This window comes from Thermobia domestica, chromosome 10 (assembly GCF_964235325.1).
Source record: "Thermobia domestica chromosome 10, izTheDome1.hap1.1, whole genome shotgun sequence".
NCBI classification, from domain to species: Eukaryota; Metazoa; Arthropoda; class Insecta; order Zygentoma; family Lepismatidae; genus Thermobia; species Thermobia domestica.
Window position 1 is genome coordinate 111,061,730 of NC_137463.1, and position 22,204 is coordinate 111,083,933.

General features: G+C 33.6%; 1 protein-coding gene across 1 annotated transcript in view; it reads left to right on the forward strand.

The window, feature by feature from the left end:
* Window positions 1-22,204, forward strand: part of LOC145662656 (ankyrin repeat and SOCS box protein 16-like) — a 47,494-nt gene that overhangs the window by 14,547 nt on the left and 10,743 nt on the right. The window contains exon 2 of the mRNA XM_081728450.1: window positions 19,976-20,575. Coding sequence (XP_081584576.1) covers window positions 19,991-20,575 — 585 coding nt within the window. The 5' untranslated portion in view covers window positions 19,976-19,990. The remainder of the gene's footprint in view (window positions 1-19,975; window positions 20,576-22,204) is intronic.

Here is a 22,204-nt window from a genome sequence, read left to right on the forward strand (position 1 = left end):
TTTTAGTTTAAATTTGTGTTCAAATGAAGCATTTGCCTCTTGAAAAAAACGTCAAAAGTAATCACATACCGTATAAAGCAAACAACAAATTGGGGAGCAGAGTTACTTTCCTGAAGTAGATTCGAGAAGTTTATAGACTGAGGATAATTATTTGTTGATAAAAAGTTGATAAGCTTAAAATGTGGCATGGATAGGGGTAAGGATGAGAAAGAAGTTATTGAACCCCCAATCTTCTAGGGCCTTCACACAAACCTAATTCCATTCTAGCAGCGCGTAGAATCCTCAATCACATCCTCTAATTGAAATAATTAAAATCTGGAGACGTCAATATGTGAATTGGCACAAGGCAAAGTCCATTCTACTAATAAAGGATCAGTGGGTGCTGTGGCTTAGTGTTAGGGTGCTCACTTCTGATGCGAGGGATCCCTGGTTCGACCCCAGACCATGCCAAATTGTGATGGACATTCTCGTGGTATTTGTCGAAGTTCTCTCGTTTCTTTCCACATTCTTAACCCATCAATTCTTTCAAAATCATTCACTTTCATTAATAACCCGTCTCCTTTTAGCCTAAAGGTTATAACTGTGGTATTATATTTAAATTAATCATAAATGATATGATAGAGGATCATTTTAAATAAGGCCCTAAGGTGCTAAAGAAATTCTGAAAAATTTTCAAATGATCGTTAGTAGGTCTGCAATCTGTGACCTTTTAGAAGTATCACTAACTGTCTATTATCAAAATAAATTGTAATCAATAGCTTGCTCAGTACATTGACCTAAAATTCAAAAAATCTTATTACAGAATATTTAGAATTTTCATTAAACTTGTAAGAAGCGTACGTACTGTAGACATGTTCAGTTACGAGAAAAACAACCATGTGTTGGAAACTATTTCTGTGTCCTTATTTACTTTGCATGCTATTTACGTTGAGTAAATAGTGTTGGTGATGTGAAATGCTCTGGTTTTGTTTCTGAAGTGTTTATTTGAATTGCTGCATGCGTATGTTTGGGTAGAAATACGTATATCTACATGTCCGTGTACGTTTATGTCTATGTCTAATGAACGCTACATACATATTGACGGATATTTTTAGTAATGTAGGTTAAGATTGTTGAACTGGCTTTTTTGAGCTTTAATCTCTCTATGTAGGTACTTCCTAAGTTTCTACGCATTGACTTCTTTTCGGACGGGGTTAACAGGTTCGTTGTGACAGGAGCGCAGTGTGCTGAATATAAAGTTAGAAAAAACACTGTTGTTGCTTGTATTTTATTGCAGTAACCCGCTTGGCGCTGTCAACCCTCTTTTCCTGCACGTCCAGTTTGATTGTGGCGCCAAGAATTCGGAAATTTTTATTGCGTATTGGCAAAACGCCTGTATGATCAATAGAGAAATCTCTGGATGTCTCATCAGGCTCTGAAGGAATTTTCACATTAGCTGTGATGCAAAATGCAGCACGTGAGATGTAAATAATTCAGAAATTACTATGACACTTACATATGGTTTCAAATTCTTACATGGTAATGTGTCACGGCAATTTTCCAGCGCATTTTGTTTCTACTCTGGTACTGTTTGTTTTGTTTAATTGTTTGTGGTGTTAAGGAAAATTTACTACTTCCGTGGCAACGACTATTACATTCTTCACTATGGGTTCGGCGATGAAAATAACAAAACAACGCTAATATATTACAGATTTCACTTTAAACTTTAAGTTTTTCCAAATCCTACTTATCGGTAATTACACATTGCTTTCAGAGCATCATTTAATGAAAATTCCGTGTACTCAAGTAAAAGCACTCAAATACTACTGTTACTGTACTGCGTTGTGGAGAATAACAAGGTATTAGCACTGTAGTTTCGGATACCACAAATAAGAGAAATTTATAATGTCAATATTTTGGTACGTAATAGATATTATGTCAGCTTTATCATTGCTATCTATAAATATGACAACGAGTAAGTTGATTAGGTTTGAATCTTTGCTAAGATCAACCAATCTAAGCAGGATTGTCTAGAGATTTACTTCATCTAAAATTACAAAATCGATTGTATTTAAAGTGACTTCAATTATCATAATTGAAAATCTTAAAGCAAATCAAAGTTTCACGTATCATAAGAAAATTCCATGAATACAAATTTAAAGAAAGTAGTAGATACTACGTGAAAACACTAGAATTGAGAAGTATGTGTATGGAGATTGGATAGAAATACACACAAAACCAAAACACATTTCTTTAACAAAATTCATGTTAATTACAAATTACTCAACCTCTAATCCTGTAAATTTATTTACATTATACCTGTAGAGAACAAACTATCTTCATTTTACTTTGTCGCTTTGTCTACACGTATGTATAGAAACAACGCTAACAGTTAGATAAATAAATATATCGATATTAATCCCTACAAACAAACAACAAATAATATTTTAATTTAAAAAAAAAACAATCTCCACTCCCATATTAATTTTTAAATTAATTTATCTAATATACTCAAAAGTCTTGTTAGTAGATTGCTCTCAAAACATATTTAAGCTTCATCCACATTAACCTACAAACAAATCTACCATGGTGAAAATATTTCGGAAGCTCATGATGATGATTTTTATGAGGAAAATGAGGATGAAAGTTTTCTTGACGCTCACGTAGCAAGCAAAATTTGACTTGTTAGAAGAGGAACGCTGTCAGTTCTCGGCTCAACGCTCCATTTCCTCTAACAACTTGTGGCCACCTGCCTGCTCCTCTCCTCTTATTAATTTAGTACGTTGACGTCAATCGACTGAAATATTTGGTCCATTGCCTGGTGACGGCTCGCTACTTAATCAGAAAGCTTACTTCCAGCTTATTATAGTTATTATTATGTACATAAATCTAGAATTGATGTTAACATTACTACAACTGCCAGGATTTACTAGGTCAAATACGTATATCTAGGTGCCACTTGTTAAAACATTTCCTGTTGTCACTATATGATAATTTGTTAAAAGGTAAATTTAGTTGTTATATCGCGTCATGACCTCTTTTTTGTACATATTAATTTTGTTTATAAAAATGATTAAAAATTAAAGCAATTGCACAAACATACATAACATTCTTTGACTTCATGCTCATACAAAAGCAAAAATGTTGAGTTACGTATTGTAATATAATAATGGTGTAAACATATTTGTCGGAACTTGAAATTTGATGTGAGACAGATCATCGTCAGTACTAAAGCCGTATCAAGAAAGGATAGGGTAACTATCCTCTTCCTTGAATTCTGAAGCTTTAACTGAATAAAATGGTCTTCCAAGTGGTTTTCAATTGTCTCTGATAAGTGATCTTTTAAAATCACGTTCATTCGATTTGTTCTGGATATAATCTTGATCACTGTCCCTTCTGTTCTCTAATAACTTCCTTGCTTTGATCCAAGAAACTTTGTTTGAATATGATTCACTAATTCTGATTTCTTTTGCTTTCTTCTATTATTTCCTCCGCTATATTATCTAGTATATTTTGACGCTTTTATTGCAGCTCTTAAAATTTTCTTATTGTTATTTTTGTCTCAACTTTTTGAATACTTCCTCAATGATTTCTGTTTCAAGTACATAATTTACTCCACGACACATTTGAATGTTTATGATTACTTTTAATCACTTTTCCATAGCAAACATGCCTTCATTTTCTTAAAATCTATTTTTCAGACGGTATTTTATAGATCTTTTTCTTAACGTTTTATTCGAAATGTCCGTGAAATGTGATTTTCTTCCGTCTGAATGTTTGTTTCAGTATTCCTATCCCTGCTTTTATTTCCTGTTTACGCTTCAGATCTTTATGTATCAAAACTGTTCTATTTTCTCTATCGATCTTGCATGTTATTTTCTAGGTTTCAATAACTGTTGATATTATCTTAATAATAATAATTTTATTACACATTCTTCGTGCTTTTTTAAAAAAATCTAGCATTGTGTTAATTGTTGATCTATGAACATGAATCACTTCCAGTTTCAATAGAGAGACAAAGTTGAGGATAGAATCTGGTCTTGTGACATTGAATTCATGTCCAAAATGGCTTCTCGCTTTTTCTTATACTTTTGCTCTACGGGAATCATTATTGCAAGTTGAAATGGCAGATTTCTTTCACTTTCTGTTTGAATAGAGTGTCAATGGAAGAGATACAAGATATTGTTGGAACGTTAAATTCATATTATTTTTTTAATATCCTTATCTCTAAGCGTTTTTGCTTTAATACTTTACAGAAAGATTGACATAGCCGTCCTATAAGCTTTTCTATATTGACACATAGTATAGTTTGGAAGCCTGATAAATTGAAGGTGAGAGATTGTTTATACGAGTATTTTCCACATTTAACTTCAATGTTAGTTCAGTGGCAAATATCATTGGTGTTTTTTGACACTTAGTGGTCATTCTAGGAATCACGAGAGCAGGTGTTTGGAACTAATAAGTTTTCTTTTCTATCCACGCGTGTCAGATCGGTCAATGACACTACGTCACCTGCAGAAGTTGCCAATATTAGCAAGGGTTGAATGGGACCGCGTACCTTTGGCTTTTTGCCTAGACGCTCAACATGTCAATTGCTCCTGAACGGTACCAACACGACCAATCAAAGCATTGATTGAGAAAGAAAAAAACAATGATTAGATGCCAATAAGAAGAAAGCCTATAGACGTTATATTTACCTATAGACATATTTTTTTTTAAAAAAATCGCTAACAATGTTATATACAACTCGTTGATGTAAATTTAATTGAATCCAATTCTCGTTGAAATAGTGATTGTTTCTACAAAAGAAATACGAAGAAAGTGTAAGAAGTTATACGAGTTATAGATGTTAAAGTGAGTATTGTGAAAGTTGAATATAAAGCTTCCAGAAAAATATGAAAGGAATGAGACTTAATTGAAATGATCTGTATCAGCTACTTATCACAGAATTGATAGAAATAGATGTAATAGATTATTAGTTTTCGATATCTAAATAGATAATAATGTTAGTGAAGAAATTCAAAGAAAAATACAACAGAATATGAATATTGAGAAACGCATTCAGGAAAACATGAATAATTTGAGCATTTCTGTACAGAAAATTGAGGAAACAATCTTCATTTAATATTTTGTGAAACATTGAACTTCAAAAAGCAGAAACATACATATTTTACAAAATCGATTAATAATGACGATAGTTCATAAACTTAGCGAAATGAGTTAGAAAGGCAAAAGCAGTTCTCTTTGTTTAAGTAAGGAAACCGTGTTGTAAATAAATTAAAGAAAGAAAAGAAACTAGTTTGGATATTATTTAAAAGGAAATTGTATTGCGAGGGAAATGATTGAAGATGTTTAGAAAGAGAAAGAGAGAGGGGATGAACGTTATTGTATTTTGAGGAGACATTTAAGAGGACAATATATTCATCAGAACGAGGATATTAGCGAGAAATGACGCTACATAGGAAGTCCTAGCGACAAGAGACTTGCCAATGTGAATAGTATATCTAAGCGATGATCATCGTTATGGTGGGAAATTGTATACTGAAGCAATAAGTTTAATTTTGTATAGAGCAAAGAAAATGCGTTCCATTGTTTAATATATGAGTTCTCTATTATTGTGAGAGTATTTTTATTTGTGGCTGTATTATTGATGCTATATATTTTTGAAGCAAGTTGTGTTAGAGTACCTTTTTTAAAAAAAAAAAGAGAGAGAAAAGGATCAATTTATTTCTTCAAGAAAAAAAGACTTAATGATAAGAAATTCTAATCTTAAGAAAGCAACTGAATTGTGCAATGAAAGGAAGAATTATCAAAGATTACCCGTTTTCGAAAATTGAAGCGTTCAAAATCTTGTGTTGTTGACTAGATGCTTCATCTTAGCTTTGCTTTGTAATTCAAAATAGAAATAAACACACAATTCCTGAGGAAAACACATTGTTGTAATCAAAATATCGATGTGTAACAGTATCGCCAACTAACTAAACCTTTGGCTTCATGATAATGTGTCGATGAAGCCAAAGGTTTAGTTAGTTGGCGATACTGTTACACATCGATATTTTAATTGAAACAGTGTGCTTTGCTCCGAGTCTGTATGTTATTTCTCTGTTGTTGACTGTTCTGCTCGAAAGCAAACCTAGTATTACATATAGTTAATCAGAGTAGAGTAACAATGAAGTAGGATTACCACTTTCTTTTCCCTGTAGTCCGGAATGAAATGAGGAAAACTGAAAAATTGAAGCTGGAAAAACAAAAACAAAAAAAAAAAGTGTTTGAGAATTACGATTGGGAAAGAACCAAAAGATCATGTTACTTCAATAAAATACATTGAACTCGACAATTAATATTCCTATAATAAAATGCATTCTAACTGCATCAAGATCAATATAAGAATGATGATATTATTTATTAAGATGCAATAAAATTGTGCTTTCCCTTGCGTTAACACGTAATACACAAGCAGTGCAAGTTCCCATAATAATTTAACCCCTACTAGTCAGGCAACCAACATTACATCAATGTTATCTGGGAAGCTTGCAGTTCGGAACGTTAAAATTGCAAGCATTAATTCTGAAGCACATGTTCCAAAGAAAAATTTCATTTTTAAAAATGGTATTTTTATTGTTAGTTCAACTTGTCCAATGATCTCAGTTTATTCCAGTCCTTGCTGGTGACTGTAATTGGAAAATATCTCATCGTTTGCAACAAACTAAAGGGTTTTAAACAATTTACTCCATTCCTAGATGGTTTATGAAATTGTGAGCGTTTAAAATGTTTCTTATATACAATCTTACTGCAGGAGGCTATTTCCTCCATTTAAGAAAAAAAATACATATTTAATTCGAATTTAATCGATTATCGGGCCACGATTATTCATTCAGAACTTAAAATTTGCTTAGCAATTTTAAACTACAATTCAGATATTCAACAATGTATTCTATTGTCTTTTCCGAATTAATGCATTTTCCGAATACATACCTTTACTGATCAATTGCCCTTCCGAACCTTTGCCTATTTTCTCAATTTTTGTTCTGAACTAATATTTTTTCCTGGTTTACAGCACTCTCTCTTTAAAAAAAACGGTTAATAGACGCTATCTTATTGTTGTTGTTTAGCGTCCTTTTCAGCACTGAAGCTATATGAGACGTGGATCTACAGTTTACAGTAGAATCCGAACCACCATAATGCGTTGCACTAGGGATCGAATCCGGGATCACGTGTACAGTCACTAGGCCAGCTGGAAGAGCCATGATATCTCATGATCGTAAATACGGATTAGACGTTGTTTAAACCTGCTACAAAACTGTCGAAAGCCTTGCAGTCGTGAAAATAATCGAAATTGAAATTTCGAACGACGTTTCATGATCTAATCGAAAGAAATTCGCTTTCAATATTTATTCGTCCGTCCGCCAATTTGCGTGTGAAGATACATCTACATTAAATAAATTCGAAGAAAGTTTCAACTACTCATAACCAAGATAGGGTTAATATATTTAGAGTTTGTCAGTTTTACTTTTTTCTACTCTCGAATGAAAGAACGTTCAAATAGACACAAATAGAAAGATTTCTATTTTTAGAAGCAAATCTAATTATTTTGTTTATATAGAACAATTTCAACCAAGCTTAGTGCACCTATGACTTACAGTATAGTAATAATTCTGTGAGGGTAGCACCCTTAAGGGTGGGGTGGAAAAGTGTTATATTTTTTTATAAATCTAACAGCAGCCTCTAACAGATTAGGCAACGTTTTGTAACTTAAAACAATGTTGGTTGCCTACATAACAGGGGCAAGATTTTCATTTACGTGCGTATCCTATGGGGTAAGGGGTTTAAGTACTTTCCATAAATCTATTTCCCGTGCAAGAACGGCAACTTTAGGCAGGACCAACGTCGAAGTCATTGCTCGATGCTGCTTCTTTTATGTAGTTCATTCTGCATAAATATTATTCTTCCCATGAGAAGAACAGGCATTACAGCTGGCCTGGAATTAGCAGGGATGATGCCAAGGTGTTGCTCATATTTCATAAATTCATACATTTGTAATAACTATAGGTCATATCGTGACTCATTTGACTCCACAGAGTTTAATTTACTGATTTAAAGAATGGAAAAAGGTTTAACTTCAAAGAAGAAAGTACAGTGGTTCCATATCCTTTAGTTATGTTTAAAACAAAAGTTAGAAGATAATTTCTGTTTAGTACAGGAGACATAAGTTCGATTTCCGATAGCAGTATACTTAACCCTTCGTAAGTGTGGCACAGTCTCAGATTCCGGCTGGTGTTCATTTTTTTTCTCAACAGGGGCTGGGAGTTAAACCTCTTAGTACCTTTCTCTCCCGCAACGTGCTTCAATGCAATGTGTGTGTCAGTGAGTTCCTCATTATCGTTGCGACTGAAAGTCAGTATACGGTCTCTGCTCGGTCATATTACGTCTATTTGGTCATATTTCTAGTTGAAATACTCACAGGTTCTGTGGAACGAAAATTAAAAATATTTCTATATAATGTTCATAAGAATGTAAATCATAAGAGGAACATGAGAAAATAATAAAAAAATATATTAGTTTAATCGTAATTATTTTGTACGAGGGCAAGTCAAGAAAGACTTGGACTGATTTTTTCCCGGCAGTTCTGTTAACGCTGGAGCTTCATAGTTTGGCATACAAGTAGGGTGGGTCTTGCTGTGCATATATATAAAATGTTGTTAAGGAATCATTGCATGTTTGGTAACCACGACTTTTTATTGCAGGTGATGTTCTGCGCCGCCTCTAGAAGTCGCCTGTAGAAGAAATGGAGTCATTACGAGATGAACAATTTGCAGCTATACGGTTCTGCTATCGCCTGGGGAAAAGTGCAACAGAAACTCTAGGAATGTTGAGAGCAGCCTACAAAGATGACGCTCTGCCACGAAGTACCGTGTTCTGGTGGTTCAAAGAGTTTAAAGAGGGCCGAATGACAATCACGAAAGCTGGTGGACCAGGTGTATCAGCGTCAGCTGTTACTGAGGTGAACATTAACACGGCAGCAGTCATTGTTAGAGAAGATCGCCGCATCAGTATCGACGATCTGGCAGCCGCACTACGCATATCTCATGGCAGTGCCTTCAAAATTTTGCATGACCACCTCCACACGAGCCGAGTGTGTGCGCGATGGATTCCGCGACTCCTGACACCAGAGCAGAAGGCCGTTCGAGTGGAGACTTGCAGGGAGCTGTTGCAAAGGTTTGAGGATGGTGGAGACGCCTACCGCACCGTGCGACTTTTTTCTTTTCCCTGCCCTAAAATCCAGATTGCGTGGACACCGCTTCTCCGATAATTCCGAGGTTCTGAAAGCATCGGAGGCGGTTTTGAAGGACCTCTCAAAGAATGGCCTGCGACACGTGTTTGAGGACTGGAAGACTCGAATGAAAAAGTGCATTCAAATGGGCGGGGACTACTTTGAAAAGGATCATGCCTGTTGCTGAGTAATAATAAATTGCCTAGAAAAAAAATCAGTCCAAGTCTTTCTTGACTAGCCCTCGTATCTCTACTATTATCGAAAATTTGATGTTTTCGGTGTATATTTCATTTAAGGCTCATAAAGTGTTTTTACCTTCAATAATTGAAATGATCAAAGTTCTATATTGATAAAGGTGATGGTAATATAATACAACCATATTTAGCTTTAATAACGAGAAAGAATTCATAGGAGAACGAAAGGAAAAAACCCGGTCTCTGAGACCAGCCACACAAAAGATGCTCCAGAAATTCATCACACTTACGAAGGTCCAAGTTTCATGTTACAAGCACACTTTCAAAAGTTAACATGTGCCTTTATACGATGTTTTTGTTTAAAATTAAAATCTTAACTTAAAACAAGACGTATTATTTTGTTGGTTTGAAATTCTCTTTATACTAAGGTATTATCAGATCAGTCGATACTTTTACAACATACAATTTCAACGATATGATACATGTGTCTTTTATTTCTAAAGGATCATTCTTCCACACTGCCTCAAAAATGTGTATGAATAAATACGTTTTCTTTAGAAAATAAATTTATAAAATATCATCAGAGCTGGAAAGGAACGTTGAACTCTAATGAATCAATCACTCCATATAATAAATTATCGATTACTCTCACGTCTTTCGTCAAGAATATTTTGCGTTCTTTCCCCTTGCACCAGTTACCAAAATTCGTGCAAGAGAATAAATGAAAGGGTCCTATCTCTATCAGGCCCACTTTCACATAGAAGGACACAAAAAAAAACGCTCTTCTCTTGCGTCTTCTCGTATATTGAACTCAAGTAAATAAATTATTTATTTGTAATCCCTCGGAATCTTTATGGTTTATAAACAGTAGTTATTAATATTTAAATGCCCTGTGTAATAAGGTTTATCGTACACCTTGATCTCCATATTGAACATTGTTGGTTACTTCCTTGAAGTCAAAAGTGAAAGTAGAAAAATCTGTAACCACTTGTAACTTTCCAGTGGTGGAAGAATTATCTAAATACATTGAATAGATTTTCTCCAACAAACCCACAAATTCATAAAAAATTCTCTCTTGTAATTTAGTATAAGATACGTAAAATGTCATTAGAGTGAATGACTCTTTTAGATAGAAATAAAAGAAATAAATGTCATTTGTAACATGCTGTCATCACTTCTAAAAATGAGTACCTGAGCTCTTGTTTCGTCTGAGAGAAAATTATTTCCGCCACCGGAAAACCCACTGGTGTTTCTAAGTACCACGTGTCGTTGTCGCAAGAGACAAGGAAACGTCCAGTTGCAAGAACTGAAAAGCTTTTAAAAATATCTATAAGTTCACCTGCGCAGTCAGCAAACGAAGCCAAGAAATGATGTGAAAGTGTAACCTGGGGAAAAAGAGTTCGGCAAATTCTCTGTCTATGTGCGTATGTATTTCTTTTCCTCTTAAGAGTGGTCACTGACTTGGGTTAACTCGTATATGGCAGCCAACAAAGCACACACACACAAGGGGAGAAGCGGAGAGAAGGGAAACTGTCTCACCTGTCATAGGTTCAGAGACAAACAGTCACAGTTCTTTGTGTTGTCTCTTTACCTCTTATTTTTAGAGTTATCCCGGAGCGACAACTTTATTTTCTAAAGTCAATGTTATTTATCGAAACAGACATCAAATGACATACACTGTCGATTCTGTTAAAGGAATAGTATTATCTTCTGTGCTATGTTCTTTCACATTCAATTTGCTTTTTTTGCAAAAAGAAAGTATTTTTGGATGTACTTAATTAGGTTGGATACATTATTCTTAGAAAGCATGAGAAGAAACATGCTTACGACAACATTGTTGTAGGTCACAGACTTGAATTGAGAAGTTCTTGAGAAAATCGCTTTAGGAAAAGTGAAGAAAAATATTAAACGTGTCAGTGCGTCATGCTAATAGATGTCGTTAGCTGCGCTGTCCGCCGCCAATAGATTTCGCTAGTCTACAGGCACTTCGCAAATTTAAATCTACTAGTTATACCCGTGAAGCCTTCACAGTGTTTGTAGTTTGAGGGAAATTTCGTAGATAATTTTAGCAAAAAGGGAAAAAGGGAATTTTTCGACAAAACGTGAAAATCCAGGGAAATTTTCGTGCTGATTGACTGGCCATAAACTTAAATTTTTCATTGTTCTTCAGAGATAAAATCAATACAATAGCCATACTTTATGTGTGTGTGTGTGTGTTCAAAGTGCATAACTTGCACCCATTCTTCGCTGAGTTTATTTTTTTATTTTTTATTTTTTTCTTTGTAAAACCAGAAGTGAAGGAAAAAGTAAAAAGAAACAATAGAAGCTGAAAGCAAATGAATAAAACAAATGTGGTCATCACTTCCGTTAATATAGGTAAATTAATCTTATCACATAACTTCTGTCGAAGGAATTGGATACTCAACAAACTAGAGAAAATATAAGAAAAGGGAAAATTTTGAGTTAGTTGAGGGAATTTGGGTCAATTGAGGGAAATAATGAAACCTACTAACAGTGAGCTTCCGTCTTGTATGAAAAGTACCAAATTATCTGCACGCTAGCGACATATCTCGGCATCAGGTAGGAGGCAGCACAACTAGCGACAATTATTAGCCTAAGTGCGAAATATTGAGAATCAGCGTGACTGAGAGATTGATGCGTCGCTTGTTCGGTCTAGATACATGTGCAACCCGTAACTCTTAAACGTTTTGAGGTTTGCATAACAGCGTTATTCACAGTCTGTTTTCGCTTTATAATAATGATTGTAACAATTTAATTGCAACTTTAGAACTAGATTGCTTCCACTTAATTATTTCAACATAGAACAATGGTCATAACCATATAATTGTGTATTTATAAATAATATACTGTCACAATATTTAATTGCAATCTAAATTGTATTGTTCAACTTAATTATTTGAAAATAGATACTGATAATATTGAACATGAATGTTTGTTATTAAGACAGGGACATATTTAGATTTGAGCTTTAATATTTGTGTAATTGCAAGTTAGTTTATGGGCAAACTAAAAGAAGTTTAAAAGAATGTAATCAATTAGAGTTTTTAATTAAGCACAACTTTATCGTATAGTGTATAATGGGCGGAAGGTTTGGACGCAACGACTAGTTTACCTTCATACTATAGCAATCCTGATTTAATTTGCTCGAAAAAATGGCAGGTTCTGTTTTTACGACATAGAAAGATGAAAGAGAATCTGCTGTCCAAAATGGTAACACAATAGAAGCTACTTTCAAAGCTGTAGGGCCCTCTCGTAGCTATATGATTAGCGTACGCTTCTCCCGGTTTCGATTCACGGCAGAAGCTCATGTGACTCCTCGTTAAACTGTAGGTCTGCGTCTCATATAACGTTCGTGTTGAAAGGGACACTTAACTCTAATAGCGCAATAATTTCAAAGCTGTATTCCCTTTAAACAGAATGAATTTTGAAAAATGCATTAACTGAGTTATAAACATTCTTCCTTTATTTATTATATTCAAAATGTTTATGTTTTATCAAGATTACTACATAATTCCGTAATAGGAATCTTTTTACACAATCTTATCGAGCTTGCTCTTTCTGTTTGTCTATTGGATCACATTTTATATTAGTTGTTTTACCCATTCTACCGATATTCTTTCTTTGTTTTTCAAGTTTAGTATCCTTGTCAGCACCGAGAATATATGAGACGTGGACCTAAAGTTTAAACTGGAATCCGAACCACCGTAACGCATTAAATGTTTCCTTTCTGGGAATCGAACATTGAACTATTTAGGCTACACCAAAAGCGCACGCGCTAGCCAACTAGACCAGCGGGGAGGGCTACTGGCCTTAGGTATGTTCTTAAACTTTGCATGCACGATTATTGCAAATGACGCTATAACACCGCCTCTTGAACTTTGTGATTTCGGGTGCCACTTTGATATAATGTTCATTTTGTGGGATTTCTTTAATAGAAAGGAAGAAAACAGTTTCATGTATTCATTTTGCATTATACAAATTGCTACAGTCTCAAATTTAATGCTTACACTACAAAGATTGCCAAAACCAGCTTTGTGAATAACAAAAATGCTATAACATATAGAAGTAATTATATTACACAATATGATGATTATACTCGTATTTCTTATAATGAACAAAATTTAATTTGACTTGCGGATCCGCCAACTATATTCTCAAGAACTCCCAGCGGTCCCTAGACCAGAGTTTTAAAATCGTTGCAATATAACAATTGATCAATTCTAACTTAGACTCTATACATTAATAATTTTAAATTTTTTTTTATGAACTAAATGTTACAGAATAGGAGCATTTAATCAATTTTAGCACGAATCTAATGTTGTTAACCCTAAGGAAGATGAGGCTTTAATTGAACCACTGATTGTATAGACGCAAAGCTTTGTATGATTTTTTTCGATACGTTGGAAAATGAACACGATATTCACTTACAGAAATATAAATTCAAGCCCGAAAAGCTAGAGAGTAAATTCAATTTGGTGGACACAGTAAAAGAAAGAAAAGTTTTCTGTTTAATATTTGGTTATAAAGAAAAGAAATTTGGAATATAGGGATTTTGATTTTGGAGTTAAACTTTCTACGATTTATGCGCTGAGGCTAAAGGAGATAGCGATGATGAGATGGATAATAATGGTGGATAACGAAAGTGGGAGAAAAATGGGAGAACTCCGAGAAAATCCACACACACAGTGTATATCACCACAAAACCTACTTGAATAGGAATTTCTTGGTACACAGGATACGAATATCTCATTCACGTCAACATGTATTAACCAGAAATTTAACCATAAGAAATCCAAAGCAAATTCAATATGATGAGCGCAGGAGAAACTCTCAACTCCTGAACAAAAAGGTACAAACGTTATATTCAGCGTATTTAGTCCACAGAATATCAATATCATCCCTTTACTCAAATTTAGAGAATTTCAACTTTAAAGAGATGGGGAAAGGTGTATTTAATTATCATTGCATTTTCTTCTAAAATATTTCGTACTAGTAAAACGTGAAATTTGATATCTGGGTTTTTGTTTGTTTATTTATTGAACTGTAGCGTCCCTTTTCAACACCGAGACTATGTGAGACATGGATCTATAATTAAGGGTGGAATCCAAACAAATCAATGCGTTTATACGAGTATATTAATGATCTTCCACGGGGAATCCAACCCAGGATAGCATTCACCCGCACCACTAAAGCAGCGGAGAGCGCTATGGAGATTTTACATACACAAAATATGAATACCGTATTCATTTGTCATTTAAAAATTCTACGCCTAAGGGGTAGAGAAAGTGATAATTTTAATATTATTGATTTCTTCTAAATTTTTACACGTATATCGGTGTGTACAGTACAATATCTCATTCTCTTGCACAAATGTTGGAAGTTGCATCATGAACAACTGTATTCACAAAATTCTGTATAGTTTTATTAACTTTATGAAATATTATAATTTAACAAAGGTAATGTTTAAGATTTTACATTAAAAATTCTTAATAATATTTACGAATATTCCTTTAGTTTCCAGAAAACAATCAAAAGGTATAGAAACGAATTTCCTGCTGTATCAGGAAATTAGTTTCAGTTAACTGCGAGTCAGTTGTTTATTATTTACGCACTTAACGAATATATTTAGATAAGAAGTAGTTGACTTTTTTTCTTGATGAAATTCTTTAAATAAACTGAATATACTATAAGCAAATTAAAACTGTGGTGTGCCCTAGAGACGACCAAATTCTATCTTACGTAATCAAAGAATCATGTGAAATTATTAACTTGGCAACTACTAGGTCTCACCTCTCAGAAAATGGAAAGTCACTATTATAATGCCAGCTTGAAAAGGTAATTAAAAAAATAATAACAATAAACATTGTCAACCATTAGATTTTCCTCTAAAGTAACCATCAATGTACATCCGAATACTTTCGAACGTTTCCCCTGTCGATAAAAATTTATTTATTAATGATGTACACTTAGTAATCATGTACAATCCTTGTAATTGTTATCAGCGTATATCAATAATAGCCTAGTAAAAATCATGATAAACTGTTAAGCAGATAACATAGACTACAGTTGCTAACTGGATAACTATATCAGGCTCAGTCAACTTGATTATATCGTTAAAAATTTAAGATTATAGCATTCACTAGAAAGGAAGAAAATATCCAATTGCAAACTACACCATGAACTCAGAATGTTAACGTATGTATATTCAGTAAATGATTTAGGTGTAATTTTAGCTTCATCTTCTCCCAAGCTTGTCAATCTGAATTGCCAATGAAGCATACAAGTCTTAAATTCATCATTAGGCTAGAAAATGAAGTACAAATGCGAATGTACCTAAAATTCTCTTTGTAATGTATTGATTCAAATTAGGATACGTGACCATTATATACCAAACTTCTACACAAGAAAACATTGAACACAGACTAGTGTCAACATCATCATATATATATATATATATTTGGTGTTTAAGAAAACATATCACAGAGAATTTGTGTTGATTTCAAACTAGTTGAGAAAAGAAAGAAATGACATATACGTAAATTTTATAAATTGCTAAATTTTATAAATTGCTTTGAAAATCTACTTAAAAAAATAAAATTACAAGAATCTAATAGATAAATTTGTCCTCGCAATGAATCATTTCAGTTACCCAGAAAGAGAGTAAGTATGTCAGCAAAGAATGTGTTCGTTTATATAACTTTTTAAAGAGAACTGCGTGTGATTTAGGTATAGTTTCTAAAGTAAACAGCAATGTTATAATATTAAAAGTTTGTCAAATGTTAATTTGGTGTATTTTATTGTGTTGTGGAGTGTTTATGCATATTGATTTTGAGTAACATCGTTTTATTCAAAAGTACACAAAAGGTAAAACATCAAAGGCACTATTGAGCAACCATTTCACATTTTTCTAAGTTCGATGCATTAAATTAAAATAAATTAGTTTCCTTGTGGGCGTCTTCTTGTATTGTAAGCAATAATATTATAGAAAACTGTTTTACATTTATTTATTTCTACGTTAATTGTTTCTCCTTATCGTGAGAAATTTCTTCTTCGTTCCCTAAGAATGAAAATGAATAGAGTCTGTTTACCTTCCTAAGAAAAAAAGTTTGTGAAACCAAGAGTGATAAATAGATGATCACTAAAATCTAGACTTATATTTCTCATTTCGCCTCGGGACATGCATATTGGCTGCTAAAGCAATGACGTATGTGTCTTTCTACTCCGCATGCAGTCATTTGCTTCTACTTTATTTGTTTATAGTCAGTCCTTTATTGCACTTTTAGTAGTACTCTCATATCTTCATTACCTATAGCCCTGCAGTACAATCTGTGACATAAAACTAAAAGATTTATCGAAGTGATTGTTTTTTTCTTCAAAGCTAATTCACATACATTTTATTGTCGTTTGTTTATACTGTCTGAATTTGAATTGATTACAAACAATAAACAGAGAAACTACAAAACAGAGAAAAAATATCTAAACTTTTCTTCATTTTTAGAATACAAGAAAACCTATATTTGGTACTGTAATATGAAAATATCTTAAGACGAATGTTAAAAAATGATATAAATAAATTAGTTTCTAGTTGGCGAACGGTGCATACAAATATTCTAATACACTCGTATATGCGTTGCTATGATTAGTGCCATTGGTAAGAAATTATGTATGGTTTAGTACTTCTTAAGTAGTGTGTTAGATTCACTTTTGTTTGTTTTACATATTACTTATCTTCTCCTATCTTTCCAACTAATTTCTTTGTTGTTATTGATCTGCATACTCTTATGTTATTATTTCTCTTAATGACATCTTCCCGTCTACATTATGAATTGTACTCTAAGTCATATATTAACGAAAGAAGGAAACAACCAATTTAAACTTTAATATGGACACTGGATTGTCCAAGAATAGCAGCTAGGCTGTGGTACAGGCCACGTGGTTTGAGTGGAAAGCACCGACTACAGGAGTGAGAGGGTGTTTGACTGTTCTGGAAAGTGGACTGGGTGGCGTAGTGGTTAACGCATCGGCACGGTATGCCGGAGATCCCGGGTTCGAGTCTTGGTCCAGTCAGGTACTTTTTCACTCTTGTATATACTCTAAATCCTTGGCATTTTACTTAGAATGTGTTCTTCAGTCTTACCCAACACTCACTTCTCTAAAATGAGCTGGATATGCATTAAAACAAAACCAAAAACAAAAAAGAGTTTTGCTTCTCTATGTTCTGGTGTTTCCCGGAAACTGCTTTGCATATAGAGGCTACGACACAATGGTTTTATTGTTGTTTTCATTTAGAGAACCTTATTCGAATGCTAATACCATTAAGAGAAAATAATTTCCCCTTTTTTGTTTATCTTGTATTATTTATTAGTATCTTTTATAATTATTATGTCTTTATTAGTAAACTTTTCCTGTATTGTTAAATCAGAAAACGGTAAATACTTCATCCTTATTTTAAAACAGATTCAGACATGTGGTAACAAGATTAAATCCATAGTATCTACGCAGCAACTTAGCTTGTGATGAATAGAAGTCTGTGCAATAATATTTGCAGAATAAATTAACCCATTCATCGTAGTCAGGATGCGCTAGCAAATTTCTTTGGCCAACGTTTTTCTTTGTCTTGTGATGAAGACGCGGAACCAGAACACAAGCTTTCTGGTGTCCTTGGACAGCGTCAATGTCGTCCCACTGCCCTTGTAGTATTTATAGTCAGAAGCTGAAGAAGAGACTTTGAGTGGGGTGTTTACTGACATCACAGCTACTAATAAATTCTCTTGCAAAGAACAGGTTCATTAGGAAATGTTTCACATAAAGAAGATGATGAAATACAACTCTTTGTTGGAAGATGTAACATATAGGATACATAAAACCATCTTTTAATACAAAGAAACCTATAAAGGTAACATTGTGGCAATATGTAAAATATCTTATGTGAAGAGAAATAAAAATATATGACAGATCTGCATGATATGATCCTAAAAGTCAACTAGTAATGAAAATTAAATTTTGAATCCTGGAGCTATTCCAAGAATCGCAATTTTTCTTTGTTTTCTTTTAGAACTTTCTGGGATAGCATGTTAAAACTAAGATTGCGATACCGACAAATTTTTCCTTACTACATAAAACCTAAGTGTAGATGAAAATATTTTTGTGCCAAAAATGTTGCTCTAGCCTGACAATGAAATCACTAGTTTTCTATGAACCATTAATATTGTGGAAAAGAATTAACATTGTACCCAACATATATTTACAAAAGTTGAGTTATTACATTACAATTTTATGATCTGATCCCTCCTCCCTCTAGTTCAGAGAAAAAATTTAATGGATTATATATATATATATATATATATATATACTCCCAGTCTGCCATATGGTAATCCTGCAACTGTCAAATATGATTAAAAAAAGTAACAGTGATTGCAAACGCCTTCTTCCAAAGCTATTAAGCATAGCCAGAAGTACTTTTTTTTTAAACACCCTAGCTTGACAAGTATGGGGTTTTGCATAAGTAGTTTTAAAGTTAATAAATTGTAGCTAGATATCTACATTTCACAATCCTACGGTGCTTGCTTAACTTTTTTATTTCTTTTTATATTTTTAAGATAAGACTGGATTCGGAAATAAATCAAGCGGATTACTTTACTTAACTTACTCTTCTAAAATTTCTTGTGTGGATATCGAGTTGTTTAAAAGCATGGTTATCTAAAGGGAACCTATACTTGTCAGTGTACGATTTCTTGAATCGCTTCAAAAATATCATTTTATTTCTTAACTTTCGAAGGTTTATAAATCTGAAAGAATATGTTTTTCGACGTGTGTTATCTTTTCCTTAATTTGGTGTAATATCGCCTGCTAAGGTTTAAATAATGTTACATTTTTCGTTCTTATGTTTGTTTGCTACTTGAATGATGGAGAAAGCACATGAACAATAACTTGTTTCAATGGTATAGTAAAAGTCGGTAAACAAATGTATTGATGTGCTAACAAATATCCATATACCAATGTAAAAGCAATTTCCTATATCATTTCTTTGTATAATTGAGGAGATGTAATCAACTCCATTGTATTACGTATGCAGAGCCATATTTTGCATTTTTCCCGCCTCAATCCATTACAGAGCTGTCGTTTTCTTATTGTTAGTTTGTTCATTTCGTGTTTTATCCACTTGTTAAATTATCCAGAGAAAACGGAAAAATAACGTTATGTCTACATATGTAAATTTATGTTATTTATCTCCATTGTATAACTTTCGTATCATATAAACCTGTGTATGCAACATTGTAGTTACATTATGCTAAAAACAAATCTCATTTTTCCGTGAATATTTTCATTTTTACGTTAATTGTACATGTAAATACACTCCGATTCTTAATAGCTTGATACTGGTAGTAGGGAATATTATATGGTAGATAAAATATTATTTTAATAATTTAATGTAAAGTGTTGATACATTTTTACCTTTTCTTGTATCACCATAAACGGTTTTGATAGCAGTCATATATTTATTTTACAGGTAGGACCACCCACAATGCCTACTGAATGCATCACCAATCCGCTTCAGCGGGAACTTGCGGATAGTATCATTAGAATGGTGCCGCTTGATGAAATAAGGATTTTATTAGCCTGCGGTGCAAAGGTCAACGAGCCGGTCACTCAAGGTTTGCGACCATTGCATTATGCGGTGTGGCAACGTTATGCAGAAGCTGTTCGTCTGTTACTTATTCGTGGCAGTGATGTGAACGCACGCGACGACTGTGGATATTCCGCTCTTCATTTGTCTGCTGAACATGGCTACGCAGAATTGGTGGAGTTGTTGCTCAGTCACAAGGCTTCTGTGAACTTTAGGGAAGAAAATGATGAGTTGTTTCCAAGGACCCAACTCTGCGATGAACCTCTGAGACTGGCCATCAAGAACAACCACTACGACGTGGCAAGGACTCTACTGGAACACGGAGCAGATCCAAACACTCGCTATTTCTTTGGCTCAGAAATCAATCTAGTGTCTCCATTGAACTTGGAATTTATGCAGTTGTTGTTGATGTACGGAGCACATCCTGATACAAGGGACAGAGCAGGACTTACGCCATTGATGAAAGCTGCCCGCCTTCCACAGGTAACTTCAAAATTTTACTTTCAAACTTATTCTTAAATAACAAGTGGGAGAAAATAATTGGCTCGTGTTTTGGAAGCTTTTAATGAAGCATTCTTTATAATTTTTCATTCAGGTTTCCTAATAGGTCGTTTAGCTTTTGGTTGACGTAATTCAAGGGCAGGAGGTAAATTCATTCCAACTTCAAGATCATCTTTCAGCGTAAATCTCGATAAATATAAAAGAAAAGAAAATAAAAAGAAAACTTTCATGAAACAAGGCTTATGTTTACTTTAAAACTTTAAAACCATTAATAAAAGTTGGGATTGACATTGATAACGGGCAGAGACAGCTTGTAAGGAAAGTCACACGGGTAAAAATTATAATTTTCACTTGAAACTAAGGGAGTAAAGGTTATTGAATGTACTAATTGTTGTATGCAACAATTAATACATCAGATAAAGTTTATTCCCTTAGTATCAAATAATAAAACTTTAATTTTTACCGACGTGACTTCCTTCACTAGCCACCTATAATAATGAGTAAGTAAATGAAAACGTTCCATTAGCCGAAAAAGGAAAATCTTTCGTTTGCTTTCGCAAAGCACAGTATCACCAGTGTGATCTCTTGATAAAAATATTTGTGATTCTGTATTTACGATATCTTGGACCTAGCCAGGAGTCAAACTCGTGGCTGTCTTTCTCCGTTTGATCCACTTGATGTAACTAACACAAGACGGACTTACCATAAAATCTGAGAGAAATAAAAGAAGAAAAAAGCAAAGTTAATTGTCGATAAAGGTATTCTAGTTAAAAGCATAGAGTTTAAGTAAGCCAATAACAAATAATCAAAATGAGGATTAGTTTAACGGTGTCAGGTTAAAAATAACAGTTGAGATTAAAGTACAATTTCTCAAAATTTTGCTTTACACGAACAACTGGTTAATATGGAAAATTTGTAGAGTAGGAAATGTTAAGAAAAAAACATATATATAAGTCTTCAGACGAATCCGAGAGTTCCACAGAAAATACTAAAATGAGATGTACTTGAACCGCTTGAACTGCAAAACTCGTACAAATGATTGAGAGAGTAAAGCTGAATCTTTCTATTTATGAACTAATTCAGAGAGAGTTCCTTCGATGTCAAGGTAATTCACAGAGGATTCTCATACTGAAACTTAAATATCTTTTGTGTGCATTTACAAATTCCTGTCTTAACAATTTTCACATGTCGTCTGATACAACACCAGAAGCTTCAAATATATCTTAAGAATCCGTTTTAAATTTTCCAGACATCTCTTAATGATCCCATTCTACAGTATCAAGCTGTTTTATTATTTGAACACAAATTGACTTTTCACATAAAATTCATAAATTTAACTGAATATTTATAGAATGTCTTCCATTTGAAGTAATACAGTAAAACCTCCCTTAATGGATATTTCCCAATAGCGGATACATAATACGAGTGGACTTTTACTGTCCCGGAAAAAAATATATGTATTATTACGTGACATAACCATTCCTTTTACGGACACTCTCAGATATGAACACAGACAATCTTCTTTTATGTCCTTTATCTAAGAAATCTCTTCGTAGCGGAGAGAAACTATTCTCAATTCTTACGTGTTTGAAACAGAAAATACTTTCTGCA